Source organism: Asterias amurensis, chromosome 17 (assembly GCF_032118995.1).
Source record: "Asterias amurensis chromosome 17, ASM3211899v1".
NCBI classification, from domain to species: Eukaryota; Metazoa; Echinodermata; class Asteroidea; order Forcipulatida; family Asteriidae; genus Asterias; species Asterias amurensis.
The window spans coordinates 7,177,827-7,198,143 of NC_092664.1; the positions used below are offsets into that span (position 1 = coordinate 7,177,827).

The following is a 20,317-nucleotide window of genomic DNA, read 5'->3' on the forward strand; positions in this document are numbered from 1 at the left end:
GAATAAAGACTTGAATTGAATTGAATTGAATTAAAAGTCAGAACTCAGAATTGAATTGAATTGAATTGAATTGAATTGAAAAGTCAGAATTGAATTGAATTGAATTGAACTGAGTTGAAAAGTCTGTAGTCAGATTAGAGTCTGAAACTTCAACATACCTCTACCGTGATGTCCACAACCCACTGTGGCACTGTCTCACTCAATAATGATCTCTCAGAATCACCACCTGCGTCTCGACACAAAAATCTGAATAGTGTACGACCTCCGACCTCGCTGAATATGACCGGTGTGTGGGGAGGTACACTGAAATAACTGTTTCCTTTCCTCAGGATAGTCCCTTGGTGTACAGGATCCATTGATAGATTTACATCGTCTGAACTTGTATTATGACCATTGACTGCAAAAAAAATATCATCAAGTAAAGGGTGATTGTTTGGTTTATGTTAACGTAATGCTAATTTATAGGCAAAACTATCAAGAAAGGTACATTCATAAACACTTAAGACAGTGTTTAAACCTTTGATAATGACGAGTGTTTATAACCGGTTGTGACCGGTTGGTGCAAGACGTTTCTTGTTCCGGGCATTGTTAAGGCGTTGTCGTCAAGGGGAAGGGGGGGGGGGGTAAAAGTTACGGTTAGAAACTGAGAAATTACACCCCTGCCTTGAGGTATGACAGTTTAATTTCTTGAGCTTCTCAACCCTTACCACAGGGTTCGACCTTAACGCAGGTCCGTTGGCCAAATGCCAGTAGAAATCGCGGCGGACCAGCTGAAACACCTTGCCAACTGGTCCGGCTGACCAGTCAAAAATATCGGCAGCGGTACTACAGAACTATGAAAATTTTAAACTATTTTCAGGCTCGAACAAAATGTAAAAACATTCACTCAAGGTTTGGATAAAACGTAATAAAAATCACTCGAAGTGCCGCTGAACGCTGGCAAACTTCCGACGATCACGCGTACACAGCGCAAAATCCCATCATGTAACGCAAAGGCTTATAGTCTTTGTATAAGTTCACGTGTGGCAGAAAGTGTAAGAAATACTGAACGCTAGAGGGCGTTTCAGAATATTCGATAGCGTGGGAATAGACGCCCTCTATTGGTGAAAGTACGCAATAGCTTACAAAACTAGCTTCAATCGCCTTGACAGAAGACCACAAAGCAAAACACATTCTGTCAGCAGCATGGTCGGTCAACGGAGCAAATTTCCGTGTGGGAATAAGAGTCTAGCGTGTTTACGAAAAACGAGCGAGACGGTGAGGCTTCATTCAACAAAAATTACCAAGCTAGGATACTCTGGATGAGCAAAAAGGAGTATTTAATTGTGTTTAGTAAAGTTCTTCCGTCCTGATTTTGGGTAATTTTGTTGTTATTTGGGGCTTGTTTTTTTTTGCGGGCGATTGGTGGGCGATCTAGTTTATCTATGGTTTTATTGGTCACATATAATGCGCGGTTGTTTGGGGTTTTTTGCGGGTTGATTTCAAGAAAGACTTGGGTTTTAGAATGCAATCATGTGTTAAACAAAGGCGCAGTTGTTTTTGCTGCTTTTAAAAACGTTTTTTAAATGAAAATTTTGTTCACAAAACAGACGCCGGCACCGACCATTCCATACACATAATTGAAAAAAATACCGTCAAACTCGTATGCTTCTTCATGGACTTTTTTGATGTCTACTTTTTGTTGGGGGTTTTTCTGGACGAAAGTGGGAAGATTTTGGGAACTTCGGTACGATGTATTATGTTTATGAATACTTATTAAAACTACAATAATAGGCAATGTTTATACATGATAAAATAACTTGAGCGATCGCACGTAACCCTCCCCCACAGTAGATTTGAAGGCAGTACATAAAAAGTTAATGATATTTTAACAGTCGGTTTTAAAGTGTTTTTTGGGGTGTTTTTATAGTAAAAACACTATTTTTTTTTTCTTCATAAAAAAGTTCTTCTTACTTAGGAATACTTCTATGATGAGTGCTTACAATAAACCGTGGACTAAAAAAAACTACCTAAATAAAGACCATTTTGCTCTGACAAATAATTTGACCTGTTTTTAAATTAACTTTAATAACGCTATTGTTATTACATTTTTAAAGAAAAAATACTCTCAAATTAATTATCCTTTACGAACACAATAACTTGGTACACATAAATAAAGTATGGCTTCCAGTGCAGTTAAGTTGACGTTGCAAATCATGTTGAATTTTGAAATAGTGAAATAGCGACGATCGAAAATCGAGCAGTTGGTATACAACAGAATACTATTAGTTTAAAAAAAAAATAGCATAAAAAATTGACGGACCAGTCAAAAACCTGGCGGACCAGTGAAAAATCAAGCCAACTGGTCCTGCTGGCCAGTTGAAAAAAAAGTTAAGGGCAACCCCTGTTACCATGTCCATTGATTTCTTCTGGCTCCAGGCTGTGAGTGCGAGGCCAATGTTCCAATAGAGCTTGAAGCAATAACCCACCAAAGTTCACTAAAAAAAAGAGGGAAAAAAAGGGAAAGGTTAATGGGCTGATGTTCCGACCCTAGCAGAGTCATTCTCAAAGACTAAAATTACAAAACAACACATAAAAAGGTATACTGAATAGCCCTGGTGGGCTTTAAAGGGAAGGTACGCTATTGGTAACTGTCAAAGACCAGTCTTCTCACTTGGTGTATCTCAACATATGCATAAAATAACAAACCTTTGATAATTTGAGCTAAACTGGTCATCGGAGTTGGGAAGAATAATATGAAAGAAAAACACCCTTGTTGGACGAATTTGTGTGCTTTCAGATAGGAATAAAAGACTTCTAGCTAGAAGTCTTTTATTATTTTAGTGAGAAATTACCTCCATTTCAAAATCTATGCTACTTCAGAGGGAGCCGTTTCTTACAATGTTTTATATTATCAACAGCTCTGCAATGTTCGTAACCAAGTAAGTTTTTAAGCTTATATTTGTTTTGAGCAACTCCCAAATGTGTACCTTCCCCTAACTCTTGCATTACACTACAGTGACGTCATGGACATGAAAGTTCATTTCTGGGGTGAACAATTTTAAAAGCTTCATAATTCAAATTTTTCCTGCACGAAGCCTCTAATTTCAATAGATTCACATTCTATGGCAGCATACAATTGCGGCAGGTTTCGGACGTCATATATTCCTAATATCTAGAACTCTCAAAGGAAAGAGTCATATATAGGGCTAGTATATTTGTTATTTGCTGTAACTTTTTAATGGATTTTTGTTATTTGCTGTAACTTATTTATGGATTTTGGATTAATTACACATTTGATTGTTTTCGTATGGATTAATTTTCATAATTCTTTTTTTTTTTTACAGGAATTGTGTTAAATTGTTATGCGCTCTCAAACAGGCTGGTCCTGGAGAGAGCGCAATAATAAATTCAACAAATTATAATTATTATAGTATACTGGTGTAATAAAAGCAGTCAAGTGGAAAGAAATTACCTTTTGTTTCTGGTCCATCCACTGGTCCCAATCCGACATCTTTAGAAGACACCCATGCAGCAAAGCAGTCACTCTCATCAACATGTATACACAACATCTGTTCAATAAAAAATTTAAAAAGAGTTAATGGCCTGAGGTTTCAACCAAGCTGTCTAGCCCTATGTTGACTATAGAACTTTATCATGGCGCAGCCATCTTCATTTTCCCACATTGATGACAATGTAACCAAACCGAAGTACAAAATAGTCTGGTTCCTATTTGCTTAATGATTATTGGCAATTGTTAATGTTATTCGATACAAGGAACATCACCAAGATGGAGGCAGCATGATTAAGGTCTATTACCAGTCAGTTTTGGTTTATCACTTGTTGTTTAAAATTAACAGCCCCTTAAAGTGATAGTTAAAAGGCTTTCCTGAAAAAAAAATTCTGGGCTATTCCTCCCACATCTAAAAAACTGTAACTTCATTCCTTGCCTTCTTTCCACCAGGGTTCTTGGCAAGAATGGTGATTATAATAAATAATAATAACAATTCTAATGTAGCGCATTTCACAATAACAGTATCAATGCGCTTTACATTAGTGCCCTGGTCATTGGGCCAATAACATCCATTTTAATGTTTCTCAGCTCCCTGGGGAGTATACAACCTGGGCAACAGTTTATATCACTCAAAGACTTTTTCATTCACAATATCAACCTCTACCCTCGCAGGTTATAGTAAAGCATCTTGCTCAAGGACACAAGTGTCATGACCGGGATTCTCCCCACACTCATTATGTTGCTTTTTCTGGGAGTCCTTGGCTTCACAACCAGAAATAATAGATAAATAAACGCTTCTCTTCTCATAGGTAGATGTTAGTTTCCAAACGCTAGAAGTCGATCGCTACTCGAAAGGATCCGATGTAATCGGTAGTCGTCAAACGGGGCAGCAATACATAGACTCGCTACCATTCCTTGAGCTTTTTCTCCCTAAGATTTGTTTGTGTATTTTTGTATGGTAGCTACACCGATGTTTTGGAGTTTCGCTCTTAAGTTGAGACATTTGTTTTATTTATTTTTATTCACAACCATTAACATACAAAGGGGTCATGTATTGCTGATTTTTAAAGTATATTTCCAGATTTTTTAAATAAACAACAAAGCAATGTGTAGCCACAGAATACAAACTCTTCATCAACTAAAAGATGATTTGTTTAAAACTGTTTATCAATACGGTATCTTTCAGATTAAGCCAATCAAAGACTGCCATTCCCTATACAAAGGATTCCTGTAGCATTACTGATTTTATCGTATTTTTATAAAACTCCATTACATTTATTTCAGATTTGAAAAAAATTTAAGACCACGAGTCTGCTATACGAACAGTTTACGATTTCATCAACGCCACGGGTCGATTTGTAAAAACAGTTTATCAACACGTTATTGTTCAAACGAAACCAATCAAAGACTGCCAGTACCTAAACAAAGCATTCATGTAGCATTACTGATTTTATCATAATTTTATGAAGCTCCGTTATATTTATTTCAGATTTTTGAAAATTACACACCACGAGTCCCTTTGCAGCATACTTTGTATGTGTACTACACTGCTGTGCGCACAGTTTAAGATTTCATCAACGCCACGGGTCGATTTGTAAAACAGTTTATCAACACGTTATCATTCAAACGAAGCCAGTCCAAGACTGTCACTACCTTAACAAAGCATTCATGTAGCATTACTGATTTTATCATAATTTTATGAAGCTCCATTATATTTATTTCAGATTTTTGAAAATTAAAGACCACGCGAGTCCTGTCGCAGCATAGGCTACTGTTCGTGTGTATTCAACACCGCTGTGCGCACAGTTTAAGATTTCATCAACGCCACGGGTCGATTTGTAAAACGGTTTATCAACATGTTATCATTTAAACGAAGTCAATCCAAGACTGCCATTACCTATACAAAGCATTCATGTAGCATTACTGATTTTATCATAAATTTATAAAGCTCCAATATATTTGTTTCAGATTTTTGAAAATTACACACCACGAGTCCCTTTGCAGCATACTTTGTATGTGTACTACACTGCTGTGCGCACAGTTTAAGATTTCATCAACGCCACGGGTCGATACGGTTTATCAATGCGGTATCATTCAAATGAAGCCAATCAAAGACTGTCATTCCCTATAAAAAGCATTTATGTAGCATTACTGATTTTATCATAAATTTATAAAGCTCCGTTATATTTATTTCAGATTTTTGAAAATTACACACCACGAGTCTCTTTGCAGCATACTGTGCGTGTGTACAACACTGCTGTGTGTACAGTTTAAGATATCATCAACGCCACGGGTCGATTTGTAAAACAGTTTATCAACACGTTATCATTCAAACGAAGCCAATCAAAGACAGTCAGTACCTAAACAAAGCATTCATGTAGCACTGCTGATTTTATCACAATTTAATAAAGCTCCATTATATTTATTTCAGATTTTTGAAAATTAAAGACCACGCGAGTCCCTTTGCAGCTTAGGCTACTTTGCGTGTGTATTCAACACCGCTGTGCGCACAGTTTAAGATTTCATCAACGCCACGGGTCGATTTGTAAAACGGTTTATCAATACGGCATCATTCAAATTAGACCAATCAAAGACTGTCATTACCTAAACAAAACATTCATGTAGCATTACTGATTTTATCATATTTTTATAATGCTCCGTTATATTTATTTCAGATTTTTGAAAATTACACACCACGAGTCCCTTTGCAGTATACTGTGCGTGTGTACAACACTGCTGTGCGTACAGTTTACAATTTCATCAACGCCACGGGTCGATTTGTAAAACAGTTTATCAACACGTTATCATTCAAACGGAGCCAATCAAAGACTGCCATTTCCTATACAAAGCACTCATGTAGCATTCCTGATTTTATCATATTTTTATAATGCTCCATTATATTTATTTCAGATTTTTGAAAATTACACACCATGAGTCCCTTTGCAGCATACTGTGCGTGTGTACAACACTGCTGTGCGTACAGTTTAAGATTTCATCAACGCCACGGGTCGATTTGTAAAACGGTTTATCAATACGGTATCATTCAAATTAGACCAATCAAAGACTGTCATTACCTAAACAAAGCATTCATGTAGCATTACTGATTTTATCATAAATTTTTATTAAGTTCCGTTCTATTATTTTAGAGTTTTGAAAATTACACACCACGAGTTCATTTGCAGCATACTTTGCGTGTGTACTGCACTGCTGTGCGCACAGTTTAAGATGTCATCAACGCCACGGGTCGATATGTAAATCGGTTTATCAATACGTTATCATTCAAATTAGACCAATCAAAGACTGTCATTACCTAAACAAAGCATTCATGTAGCATTACTGATTTTATCATAATTTTTTAAAGCTCCATTATATTTGTTTCAGATTTTTGAAAATTACACACCACGAGTCCCTTTGCAGCATACTTTGTATGTGTACTACACTGCTGTGCGCACAGTTTAAGATTTCATCAACGCCACGGGTCGATTTGTAAAACAGTTTATCAATGCGGTATCATTCAAATGAAGCCAATCAAAGACTGTCATTCCCTATAATAAGCATTCATGTAGCATTACTGATTTTATCATAAATTTTTAAAGCTCCGTTATATTTATTTCAGATTTTTGAAAATTACACACCACGAGTCCCTTTGCAGCATACTTTGTATGTGTACTACACTGCTGTGCGCACAGTTTAAGATTTCATCAACGCCACGGGTCGATTTGTAAAACAGTTTATCAATGCGGTATCATTCAAATGAAGCCAATCAAAGACTGTCATTCCCTATAATAAGCATTCATGTAGCATTACTGATTTTATCATAAATTTTTAAAGCTCCGTTATATTTATTTCAGATTTTTGAAAATTACACACCACGAGTCCCTTTGCAGCATACTGTGCGTGTGTACAACACTGCTGTGCGTACAGTTTAAGATATCATCAACGCCACGGGTCGATTTGTAAAACAGTTTATCAACACGTTATCATTCAAACTAGTCCAATCAAAGACTGTAATTACCTTAACAAAGCATTCATGTAGCATTACTGATTTTATCATATTTTTATTAAGTTCCGTTCTATTTATTTTAGATTTTTGAAAATTACACACCACGAGTTCATTTGCAGCATACTTTGCGTGTGTACTGCACTGCTGTGCGTACATTTTACAATTTCATCAACGCCACGGGTCGATTTGTAAAACAATTTATCAACACGTTATCATTCAAATTAGACCAATCAAAGACGGTCATTACCTAAACAAAGCATTCATGTAGCATTACTGATTTTATCATAATTTTATAAAGCTCCATTATATTTATTTCAGTTCTTTTTTAAATTAAAGACCACGAGTCCCTTTGCAGCACACTGTGCGTGTGTACAACACCGCTATCGCACAGTTTAAGATTTCATCAACGCCACGGGTCGATTTGTAAAACGGTTTATCAATACGATAACAAAGGATTTATGTAGCATTACTGATTTTATCCCATTTGTATAATGCTCCATTCTGTTTATTTCTGATTTTTGAATATTGTATCATAAGAAAGTGGCATCTAGAGAAGGAAGGAACAAACAAAAATCGGTGAGAAATAAAAATGTGGGGCTTTTCCATACAATATCCTCTTTTTGTATCAAGTTCTTCATTTAGTTAAAATTTAAATGGCCTGTCTTAGCTCCGTAAACTTAGTAAATGACCAAAATTAGGTTCAGAAAGTTTTGTTGGTGATAGTATTAAAACAATTGAATTAAAATTAAGGGGGGAATGAAGTAATGTTTTCACATACGACACAGAAACACTTTGGTTTGATAAAGCATAGAGGAAGGCTGTCCTTCATCTATGATATAAGTGAGTAAGCCAGCACAGACCGGCTATCAAGGACTGCAAGGCACTCAATTGGACGAAACAGTTAAATAATTTCCCAATTCTTTTGTGCATGGTGATTTGTTCCATTTGTACAGTTTGTGCACAGTTCTCCAGTTTCGACCAATAGAGGGCGCTATTTTTCAATAATTATTTTCTATAATTAAAACAACTCGTACTTTGCAAGTGTTACCATTGACGACTTTCACATGTTATTCGGGACTACCATAAGTACATGTGGGGAAAAAATCAGGTAGTTGCTGATTTCTCTGTAAAAAATAATATATCTAGAGCGATAGTATGAGTGTCACTAGTGAAGACACTCAATTTTGTCAAATAAGCAGACGATTTATTTTTGGCCTAAAATTGACTGAAAAAAATTGTAGGCAACTGTTCCGTACTTTCTTTTAAATCTGATTGTCTTTATTATATTTCCATTACCAGGGTGTGATTAATCCTCTTTTTTCTCTTTTATTCCAGTTAATAGATTTTATAACTAAGATAAAATTCATGAGAAAATTAACTTAGATAAAAACCACATGAAACACCCCAGATTGTGGGCTTTCAAAACCAAAGAAAATGAATGTAAGAATGCCTCACATTCGGATGCTTCCGCGCTCGCAAGCTTCACGCTTTGCCCATAGTTTATTTTTCGATGTCAACAACCTATCACACCCCTGCCCAAACGGTGTTAATTTTTTTTTCTCTTTTTTTCTATTTTAAATTTATTTATTAATTATTTTTGTACTTTATGCCTCCGAAGAAGGTCCTGTTTGGATCGAAAGCTAAGGTCATTTATACCTTACTCATTATATATTTTATTTGTTTATTTTATTTATTTATTCATTTATTTATTTATTTATAGATTTTCTTGGTCAATTTCGGCAAATTTGCAGCCAATTTAACCATCAACAACCTGTTCTAATTCGCGCGAAATCGAAAGCTACTGAAAAGGGTAATTTCGTTTTTATGATTAGTCAAAAACTGTAATGCTGCGGGGACAGCGTCATTCAATTTAACAATTCAACAAAGCAGCATTGAAATTCGCAGACGCCTCTTCAAGCTTGTGTGTCTCGAAAAAGAATGACTATACGCTAAATTGATGTGCTAAAGGAATTTTAATAACTCGACTCAATACGAAATTGAAGGGCCGAATTCTAAATTTGAAACGCAGTCACAACTGGAGAGGCAAAACAGCTTTAATTCCAGCGCATGAAAGTTAATTCCACTGCTCATTTGCCAAATTTGACCGAGAAAACCCATATTTATTCATGGGGGGGGGGGGGCATGTATTGGAAACTGACCAAGACCTGATTTTGTATTGTGTGACAGAAATCTTGGCAGATGTTCAACTGCTAAGGTGTGAAGAGAGTTTGCCTTTACATTATAAAGGAAACAACTTTTAAACCAAGCGTGTCTTCAGTTTAGATATAAGTGAAGTTGTTTGTTTCATTACTTGAAATTGAATACATGAAAACCATTGCTCCCGGTCCATCACCAGCAATCTTTTTCTGCATTCGTGTAAGTTGTAGGACGACATAATCGAAGGACCATCAAAGGGCGGGTCCTTTTGATAAAAAGTTTTACAAATCGACCCGTGGCGTCGTAAACTGTAAACTGTACACACAGCAGTGTTGTACACACGCACAGTATGCTGCAAAGGGACTCGTGGTCTGTAATTTTAAAAAATCTGAAATAAATATAATGGATCTTTATAAAATTATGATAAAATCAGTAATGCTACATGAATGCTTTGTTTAGGTAATGACAGTCTTGGATTGGCTTCGTTTGATCGATAACGTATTGATAAACCGTTTTACAAATCGACCCGTGGCGTTGATGAAATTGTTAACTGTGCGCACAGCAGCGGTGTAAACAGGCAAACTAGGCTGTAAAGGGACTCGTGGTGTGTACTTTTCAAAAATCTGAAATAAACAGAACGGAACTTTATTAAATTATGATAAAATCAGTAATGCTACATGAATGCTTTGTTTAGGTAATGACAGTCTATGAATGGTCTAATTTGAATTATAACGTGTTGATAAACCGTTTTACAAATCGACCCGTGGCGTTGATGAAATCGTTGACTGTACACACAGCAGTGATGTACACCATAAAGTATGCTGCAAAGGGACTCATGGTGTGTACTTTTCAAAAATCTGAAATAAATAGAACGGAACTTTATAAAATTATGATAAAATCAGTAATGCTACATGAATGCTTTGTTTAGGTACTGGCAGTCTTTGATTGGTCTAATTTGAATGATAACGTATTGATAAACCGTTTTACAAATCGACCCGTGGCGCTGATGAAATCGTTGATTGTACGCACAGCAGTGATGTACACCATAAAGTATGTTGCAAAGGGACGCGTGGTGTGTAATTTTCAAAAATCTTAAATAAATATAATGGAACTTAATAAAAATATGATAAAATCAGGAATGCTACATGAATCCTTTGTTTAGGGAATGGCAGTCTTTGATTGGTTTAATTTGAATGATACCATATAGATACACAGTTTTACAAATCGACCCGTGGCGTTGATGAAATTGTAAACTGTACGCACAGCAGTGTAGTACACACGCACAGTATGCTGCAAATGGACTCGTGGAATGTAATTTTCATAAATCTGAAACAAATATAATGGAAAATTTTAAAATTATGATAAAATCAGTAATGCTACATGAATGCTTTGTTTAGGTAATGACAGTCTTTGATTGGTCTAATTTGAATTATACCGTATTGATAAACCGATTTACATATCGACCCGTGGCGTTGATGAAATCTTAAACTGTACGCACAGCGGTGTAATACACGCGCACAGTATGCTGCAAAGGGACTCGTGGTGTGTAATTTTCAGAAATCTGAAATAAATATAACGGAGCTTTATAAAATAATAATAAAATCAGTAAGGCTACATGAATGCTTTGTTTAGGTAATGACAGTCTTTGATTGGTCTAATTTGAATGATAACGTATTGATAAACTGTTTTACAAATCGACCCGTGGCGTTGATGAAATTGTAAACTGTACGCACAGCAGCGATGTACACAGATAAACTAGGCTGCAAAGGGACTCGCGTGGTCTTTAATTTTTAAAAATCTGAAATAAATATAATGGAGCTTTATTAAATTGTGATAAAATCAGCAGTGCTACATGAATGATTTGTTTAGGTACTGACTGTCTTTGATTGGCTTCGTTTGAATGATAACGTGTTGATAAACTGTTTTACAAATCGACCCGTGGCGTTGATGAAATCTTAAACTGTGCGCACAGCAGTGTAGTACACATACAAAGTATGCTGCAAAGGGACTCGTGGTGTGTAATTTTCAAAAATCTGAAATAAATATAACGGAGCTTTATAAAATTATGATAAAATCAGTAATGCTACATAAATCCTTTGTTTAGGGAATGACAGTCTTTGATTGGTTTAATTTGAATGATACCATATAGATAAACCGTTTTACAAATCGACCCGTGGCGTTGATGAAATTGTAAACTGTACGCACAGCAGTGTAGTACACACGCACAGTATGCTGCAAATGGACTCGTGGAATGTAATTTTCATAAATCTGAAACAAATATAATGGAGAATTTTAAAATTATGATAAAATCAGTAATGCTACATGAATGCTTTGTTTAGGTAATGACAGTCTTTGATTGGTCTAATTTGAATGATAACGTATTGATAAACCGATTTACATATCGACCCGTGGCGTTGATGACATCTTAAACTGTGCGCACAGCAGTGTAATACACGCGCACAGTATGCTGCAAAGGGACTCGTGGTGTGTAATTTTCAGAAATCTGAAATAAATATAACGGAGCTTTATAAAATAATAATAAAATCAGTAAGGCTACATGAATGCTTTGTTTAGGTAATGACAGTCTTTGATTGGTCTAATTTGAATGATAACGTATTGATAAACCGATTTACATATCGACCCGTGGCGTTGATGACATCTTAAACTGTGCGCACAGCAGTGCAGTACACGCGCACAGTATGCTGCAAAGGGACTCGTGGTGTGTAATTTTCAAAAACCTGAAACAAATATAATGGAGCTTTATAAAACTATGACAAAATCAGTAATGCTACATGAATGCTTTGTTTAGGTAGTGATAGTCTTGGACTGGCTTCGTTTGAATAACGTGTTGATAAACTGTTTTACAAATCGACCCGTGGCGTTGATGAAATCTTAAACTGTACGCACAGCAGTGTAATACACGCGCACAGTATGCTGCAAAGGGACTCGTGGTGTGTAATTTTCAGAAATCTGAAATAAATATAACGGAGCTTTATAAAATAATAATAAAATCAGTAAGGCTACATGAATGCTTTGTTTAGGTAATGACAGTCTTTGATTGGTCTAATTTGAATGATAACGTATTGATAAACCGTATTACAAATCGACCCGTGGCGTTGATGAAATCTTAAACTGTGCGCACAGCGGTGAACGTTGTTTACACACGCACAGTAGCCTATGCTGCAAAGGGACTCGCGTGGTCTTTAATTTTTAAAAATCTCAAATAAATACAATGGAGCTTTATCAAACTATGATAAAATGAATTCTTAAACTGTACGCACGGCAAAGTGACTTGCCACAGTATATGAAGCAATTTAGGGGGACTCTCGGTCTTAATTATTAAAATCAGCAGAACTAGATGAATCTCTTGTGTACTGAAAGGGAATGGACCAGTCTTTGATTGGCCTTAACATAATTGATAACGTACGTTTGTGTTGAGAAGTTTTGCAACGTGGAGAGTGATACGTATGTACCCCTGCAGTGGGTCCCATCCACTCGCAACACGAGAAATGCTGCACGGACTTGGTCAAGTCTAAAAGCGTTCTTAACAGTGTGGTTATTTCGGATCCTTTTCACGTGTAACGATCGACTCCTGGCGTTTGGAAACTAACATCTACCCTTCTCATACTTACTCCTATTTTAAGGTCAACTGAGAACCAGTGAGGGACGTGAACCATCTGGTGTTTGTTCTTAATAACGACCTCCATGTCAACAGGTCCCAAATCTTCCACTTTCTTTGCCTGAATGAGAAAGTCAAATTACTCATTAGAGAGGTTTTGCAGAGTCACCGATACTCTTAAGTGAACGGATACGTCATAGTACGCCATCACTTTTTGAGGTCCATGTGACGTATAATCGTTGTACACAAGTTAGAATAGTTGCTCAAAACGGGAATCTGTCGCCATACAAGTAAGTAAACAACGAGTATATTTTGTTCATGTTTTTGTAGCGGATTGTCATTTTTAATGCACCAGGTTTTCACCATGTCTATTAGAGGTATCATACATGGATGTAGTTGGACATTTGTTAACCACCATGCTTCAGAAAAAGAGAAATGGACTAAAAAGTTAGGGGACGGATGTTAGTTTAGCCTGTGGAGTTTTTATGTACTGTACATTTGGTTAATAGCGCCCTCTCGAGCCTCAAGTTGAGGGTGTTCGTTAGAATTTTGCGAAACAAAACTACACAGCTCACTTGACGCGAACACGTACAGTCCGATATCTGTATGCATATTTGTCTCCACGACTCTGCGAAACCTCTCTATTAATCCTTTAGTACCACTATAGTGTCAAGTGTTGTCTAGCCACGCTGCCATGCATCAAAATACAACACAGTTGAAATGAAAACCCTGCTGAATGCAATGGATGATTCTGTTGCAATGTGAACTGGTTTACAACAGTTTTGTAAGCAGTATTTGAAGTTTGCTGGGGACCAGTGGGGACTGGGATCGAACATTGCCATGTACATGTTTAATGCTGCTAAATGCTGCAAAGAATTGAACTGGTGTACGCCAGCATTGGTACTGGGTATCAACCCTACTGGGAACACCAATTTCACGCTGACATATCAAGGCTATGTAAAAGCCCTGCTTAATGCAGCACAGTGCAACAGAGGGTGTGATTTAACGATTTTGAGTTGACTGGTAAATGCAACAAAATCCAACAACTTTCGCCATTTGGCACATTTTGTTGTTCTTGGCAGGGAAAGGGTTAAACAAAATTGAGATCCCAGGGCACATATATATTATGTATAATCCTTTGCTTGTTTTTTAATTTGTGTAAGCGCTGTGTGACTTTCTCCGGTTAGTAAGAGCGCTATATAAATCCTTGTAACAATATTATTATTGTTATTAAAGCCATTGGACACTTTCGGTAAACAGTATTGTCCAAGGGTCACACTTCGTGTATCAGAACTTAAATATAAAATAACAAACCTGTGAAAATTTAGGTTCATTTGGTCATCGGAGTCGGGAGAAAATAACAGGAAAACCCACCCTTGTTTCTGCACGTTTCGCCGTGTCATGACATGTGTTTAAAATAAATCTGTAATTCTCGATATCGAGAACTGATATTGTTTTTATGTTTTCTCAAAAAGTAAAGCAATTCATGGAATAATATTTCAAGAGAAGTCTTTCACCATTACCTTCTGTAAACCCTGTAAGTTATTTTTTTTTCTGTTCCGAAAGTGTACAATGGCTTTAAACTATAACATATTTAAATGATGTTGTTTGTAAGAAATACTTACTGTGAGTACATCATATAGGGCCACATTACTCTCTGTATCTTTAGTTATGATGTGTCGCTTGTCATTCAAGATGTGATATTGGACTACACTTGGTCCACCTACAGCAAATACAAATAAGAAAATAATATTATCTCTTCTCAATCAACTTGATTATAAGTCACAGCCACTTTTACGGACTAGTTTATGGCCACATGTTCGAACATGCCCAGGGTAGATTTCACAAAGAGTTATGACTAGTTAGACTAGTCTTATCTGGAGTAAGGACAAGACTAGTCCTAAGTTAGGACTAGTCCTATCTCTTTGTGAAATCGACCCCTGGCTTTCCACTGTTTAGTGCGATCTTAATAATGTGAAGCCTGATGCCTGTTTTGTATCTCTGTGTTTATGTTCGGAAATAAAAAGCTGAGTCACAACACAGCGTGAAAAAAGCGTAGAAATAAAAAGTAATGCAGAACAGGAAATAAAAACCTTGGAAATCAGCAGTAACACATACATTTCAAATGCCTGCATACTGGACTGCAGTTCTGATGATCTGATTAGCAGAGTGTGTGTTTGAGTCCTGGTGTTGATGCTAGTGTTATTAAAGGCAGTGGACACTATTGGGAATTGTCAAAGACTAGCCTTCACAGTTGGTGTGTCTCAACATATGCACAAAATAACAAACCTGTGAAAGATTGAGCTCAATCGGTTGTCGAAGTTGCGAGATAATAATGAAAGGAAAAAACACCCTTGTCACACGAAGTTGTGTGCGTTTAGATGGTTGATTTCGAGACCTCAAGTTCTAAATCTGAGGTCTCAAAATCAAATTCGTGGAATATTACGTCTTTCTCTAAAACTATGGCACTTCAGAGGGAGCCGCTTCTCACAATGTTTTATACCATCAACCTCTCCCCATTACTTGTCACCAAGTAAGGTTTAATGCCAATAATTATTTTGAGTAATTACCAATAGTGTCCACTGCCTTTAAGAAAGACAGTTGACCAAAGTTGTTTTGTATTCTGTAAAGTTGTTGGTACCGTAATTTTTGCGATGCAAGTTAAAGAACCCAGTTCTGGGTCATTGATTCCAGAATCAAGATAGATTCTCTAGGTATTGATGACCAAGTCCCATTCTTACCTTTGACTGTGTATTCTGGTGTTTTGATGAATGGTTCACATGGTGCGTTATCGTATTCCCCTGAGTTCCTGTGATTCCCACCTGTTAATGACTGATTGTAAAATAAGCAAATAATTAAAGGTAGGGTCATAGATTGGATTTTGTAAACGAAAGGAAATTGTCACACGAGGTAACTTTTACAGGCAGAGTGGAGGCCAACTAACTACAGTGCATGCTAAGGGACCAGGGCCCAATTTCATATAGCTCTGCTTACCGCCGAATTCTGCGCTTATGATCGCGATTCCCCGCTTACGTGCAAGTGCCAAATTTCTGCGCTAGCCTTGTAAGCGTAGAATGCCTAGTAACGTGTAGTACGCACGCGCAGAAGCCAAAATTCGCCGCTAACCCGTCAAATACGCTTCCGCAAACGCCGATTCTGTGCTAAAGTAAGCAGAGCCATAAAATTGGGCCCAGTTAGCACATGGGTCATTTTCCAAACAATGTCTTACGATCCCCAAGATTAATATGCAAGCATTCAAATGTGAATGAATTCTCTTCAATGTGTATGAATGCAATAATTGGATACAACACAACTTTTTTACTGAGTATTGGACAAGGGCAGGCATAAACATTAATGGTGGAATTTACCCATTTGTTGATGTCTGAGCGTGTCGTTGCTACCCAGAGAGATTTCTGATCTGGTGTGATTTCTATTCTCAGAATAGGGGCATGTTCCTCACAGATGAGTACACTGCCTTCTGGATACCTACAAAAACAAAGAAATGGCACGCCCTTGTCAAAATGAATACATGGAAGATATTGTATGTTGTCTTTCCATTGACTGCTTCATCAGGTACATCAAGATTGTTGTTATTAATTTTGGTTTTTACCCATACACCGATGAGTGTTAGCACATGGTGGTAAAACATCGCACTCTAGAATGGCAATGATCGTGGGTTTGAATCCTTCAGAAGTAACATCCATATGATTTGTTTTCACAGGACTCTGGAAAGTACCGAGTAAACTGTGCTACCACATCGGTGTATTGATGACATCAAATAATCTTGATGCAAATTAAATATCTATTAAACACAAATTCTGTACCATTACTGACCTTAAATCAGTTTCAAAAAGCCTGCAATCTCTTCCTCCAGAGTAGAAGTGCGTAAACGATGCATTTGCTCGTAGTGCCCAGACCCCATCTTCGTGCATTCTAAATGTCGCAGTACAACGCTGTTGGCCAAGCGACCACAGCCGTATCGTCCCATCGGAACTACCAGACAGACACTTTGAAATTACATAAAAACAAAATATTTTTACAATTTTTTTTATAAAGTCTCTTCTTGGAAGAAATTGTTGTGTCAGTGCCCAAACTGTTGATACTCCTAAAATAGCACTCTTGTTACAGGCGTGTTTGAAATATTGTCATAATCTTGTCTCGCGCTTAAAAGAGCTTGCATATACACAAATTAAGTATGCATGTAAAGGTGTGCTTTAAACAGAGCATTTCTGTGCAAGATACATTTATGTTTTGCACTCGCACAACAAAATCTGGTTCTGTAAAAAATCACCAGTAGAATGCGTCTCATCGTTCTGAAACTATGAGAAATCTGGACAAATCTCAGGGCCGAGTTCTAAATCTGAAGAAGTGATGCTACATACCTGGGTCGCGTCTTTGTTAACTAGCAGGGATTTGACGTTGTCTGTGTGGCCCTTCAATTTCATCACTTTGGCACATGTTCTTGGATCCCAAACTCGCAGGACCTATACGCAGTTGGGGAAAGAAATATATGAGATGATTAAAAAGGAATTAAAAAGTCTTTAGATAATAACACTGTTTACTAAGCTTGGGCGATATCGGTTTATTTTATTCACAATATATCGCCAACAATATATCGCGATATTTGATATAATCGCGACTTATTAAATTTGACATCATCAGTCTTCAAACTTCCAGTGAAAGTTGTAGAAGAGACAGTCACAGCATAAGAGAGGTGTTCTAGTGACCTATTCTTCTGGTTTTACTCTAAACCTATGGGGTGCAAGGTGTCTCAGCTAGGAAATACATCCCGATATTGCGATATTTAATCGAAATATACAAAATCGCGATATATCGATATTTCGATTAAAACCAAATCGATCCGATATCGAAATCGATTCCAAATTAGTATCGCGATATTCGACAATATCGTGATATCGCCCAAGCTTACTGTTTACAGCACTGAACACAAGTATATTATTTCTTTAACCTTGACAAAATAATAATAATAATAATCTTATATAACGCATGTATCTACCAATAAGGTACTCAATGTGCTTGAGCAGACAAAACCATTCTAAGACAAGTTTCAGTACAGTGTTCTTAACCCCTCCACCTAAACATGCCATGACATGAACTTCCAAAAGCCACCATACCAATTCTATGCTACAAGAGTGTTTTTTTTTTTCCCTTAAAAGCCATTTTACACTTTCGGTAAACAGTATTGTGTAAGTCCCACACTTCGTGTATCACAACTTATATATAAAATAACAAACCTGTGAAAATTTAGGCTCAGTCGGTCATCGGAGTTGGGAGAAAATAACGGGAAAACCCACTCTTGTTTCTGCACGTTTCGTCGTGTCATGACATGTGTTTAAAATAAATCAGTAATTCTCGCTATCGAGATATTGTTTTATTGTTTTCTCAAAAAGTAAAGCATTTCATGGAATAATATTTCAAGAGAAGTCTTTCACCATTACCTTCTGTAAACCCTGTAAGTTATTTGTAAGTCTGTGAACTTTTTTTCGTCTTTTCAGTACCGAAAGTGTATAATGGCTTTAATTGTTTTCTTGTTTTCAAATTTGAAGACCAATTAGGCCCACTTTTTCACAGGTTTTTATCCAATGCATATGTCGGGATATACCAAGTGAAGATGCAGGTCTTTGAAAAGTACCCTGCCTTTAAATTCCCAAAACTTACCTTTTCTGTGGATCCAGAGATAACGACTGACCCTGATTGGTTCATGGCAAGACTATAAATAGAATCCTTCTGACCATTTAGTGAAGAGGCTGTAAACAATGGATACATTTGTGAATGTTTGTGCACTACTCACTCATACAAGTATAAAAGGGCTTTAGACATAAGTCAAACCACAATAGACCCTTCCCATGAAATATCTAAATTGCACATAGCGCGTGCGCACTAACGTTTTGGTTGGCAAAATGAGAGAACATCACGCTGTTTTGCACACTGGTAATGGGTGCGCGACGCAGACGCAATTGCGCGTCTGCTTAGTGCAAAACTCTATGGCGTTTGCCAACCAACAGGGTCTGTACGCATGCGTGAATGTAATTAGCATATTTCATGGGAAGGGTCTATAGGATTCTCTACATCTCAATATACAAAGATTGGTGAGGTTTTAAGAAAATTATTACTTTTGATTATTCAAGAGAAATAGTTGATAAAAGAGAAGGTCAGAAACGGTCCTTTAAAACCAGGACCTCGCCGTCACATGGTAACGACCCTGCAAGGTTTTTAAAAAAGACTCTTTCTTCAATTCTCTTTTATTCACATTCACAAATGCTCTTTTTATTAAACATCATAATAATGTTGGAAAAACTGTAAGACTTCTTTGTAAATTCCTGTCACATCCTCGGGCTCAATTACCTGAAGGGTCAAATTGCCTAAGGCCACTGATCCTGTCTTGACTAATCGGAATGAACTAACTCCAGGGTGGAGGTCAGTAATTATAATAAAGAACCTTGCTCAAGGAAAAAAAACGAACCCACATTCTCTAAACTTCCTTAGACCACATCGAGCACGGCATAATAATAATAATTATAATAATTACCCAGCATTTATAAAGGCACAATGAATCTGATGTTAAACCATTCAAAGGCGCCGGTTAAGATGGAAAAGAGGGAATTCTCAAGTGGAAGGGAAAGCAAAATTTGAACAGGCGTGTCTTCAGTTGCTGCTGAAAAATGGAGATGTTGTGTATTTCCCTGAGGTTTTCAGGAGCTGTACTGGTAAAAACACTGTCCCCGTAGCTGGCTAAATGAGTCAGAAATCATTTCACAAATGAAACACTAATTACTTACTTGTGACAGTGTTGTTAGTTGCTGTTAATGCTGTCAATGTCCTCACGTCCCATAGGAATATCTGTTTGTCTAAACCAGCAGATGCTACATGCTCACGGTCTTTGGCATACGCTAATGCTTTCACATAATCCTGTAAGCAATGCAAGCAGAAATATTAACATTTATGTCACTATAAATCACTCCATTTAAATGTACCACCTGAGTTGTGAAGCGGACAAAATAGTCGCAGTGTTCATGTTTTATTG

At 36.9% G+C, this 20,317-nt stretch overlaps 1 protein-coding gene across 1 annotated transcript in view; it reads right to left on the bottom strand.

Moving 5' to 3' along the window:
- Positions 1 to 20,317, bottom strand: part of LOC139949772 (WD repeat-containing protein 48-like) — a 29,487-nt gene that overhangs the window by 5,512 nt on the left and 3,658 nt on the right. The window contains exons 5-15 of the mRNA XM_071948307.1: positions 20,073 to 20,202; positions 18,952 to 19,040; positions 17,655 to 17,756; positions 17,107 to 17,279; positions 16,641 to 16,758; positions 16,014 to 16,104; positions 14,898 to 14,995; positions 13,286 to 13,393; positions 3,455 to 3,551; positions 2,391 to 2,477; positions 159 to 397 (exon numbers count right to left, since the gene is read on the bottom strand). Coding sequence (XP_071804408.1) covers positions 159 to 397; positions 2,391 to 2,477; positions 3,455 to 3,551; positions 13,286 to 13,393; positions 14,898 to 14,995; positions 16,014 to 16,104; positions 16,641 to 16,758; positions 17,107 to 17,279; positions 17,655 to 17,756; positions 18,952 to 19,040; positions 20,073 to 20,202 — 1,332 coding nt within the window. The remainder of the gene's footprint in view (positions 1 to 158; positions 398 to 2,390; positions 2,478 to 3,454; positions 3,552 to 13,285; positions 13,394 to 14,897; positions 14,996 to 16,013; positions 16,105 to 16,640; positions 16,759 to 17,106; positions 17,280 to 17,654; positions 17,757 to 18,951; positions 19,041 to 20,072; positions 20,203 to 20,317) is intronic.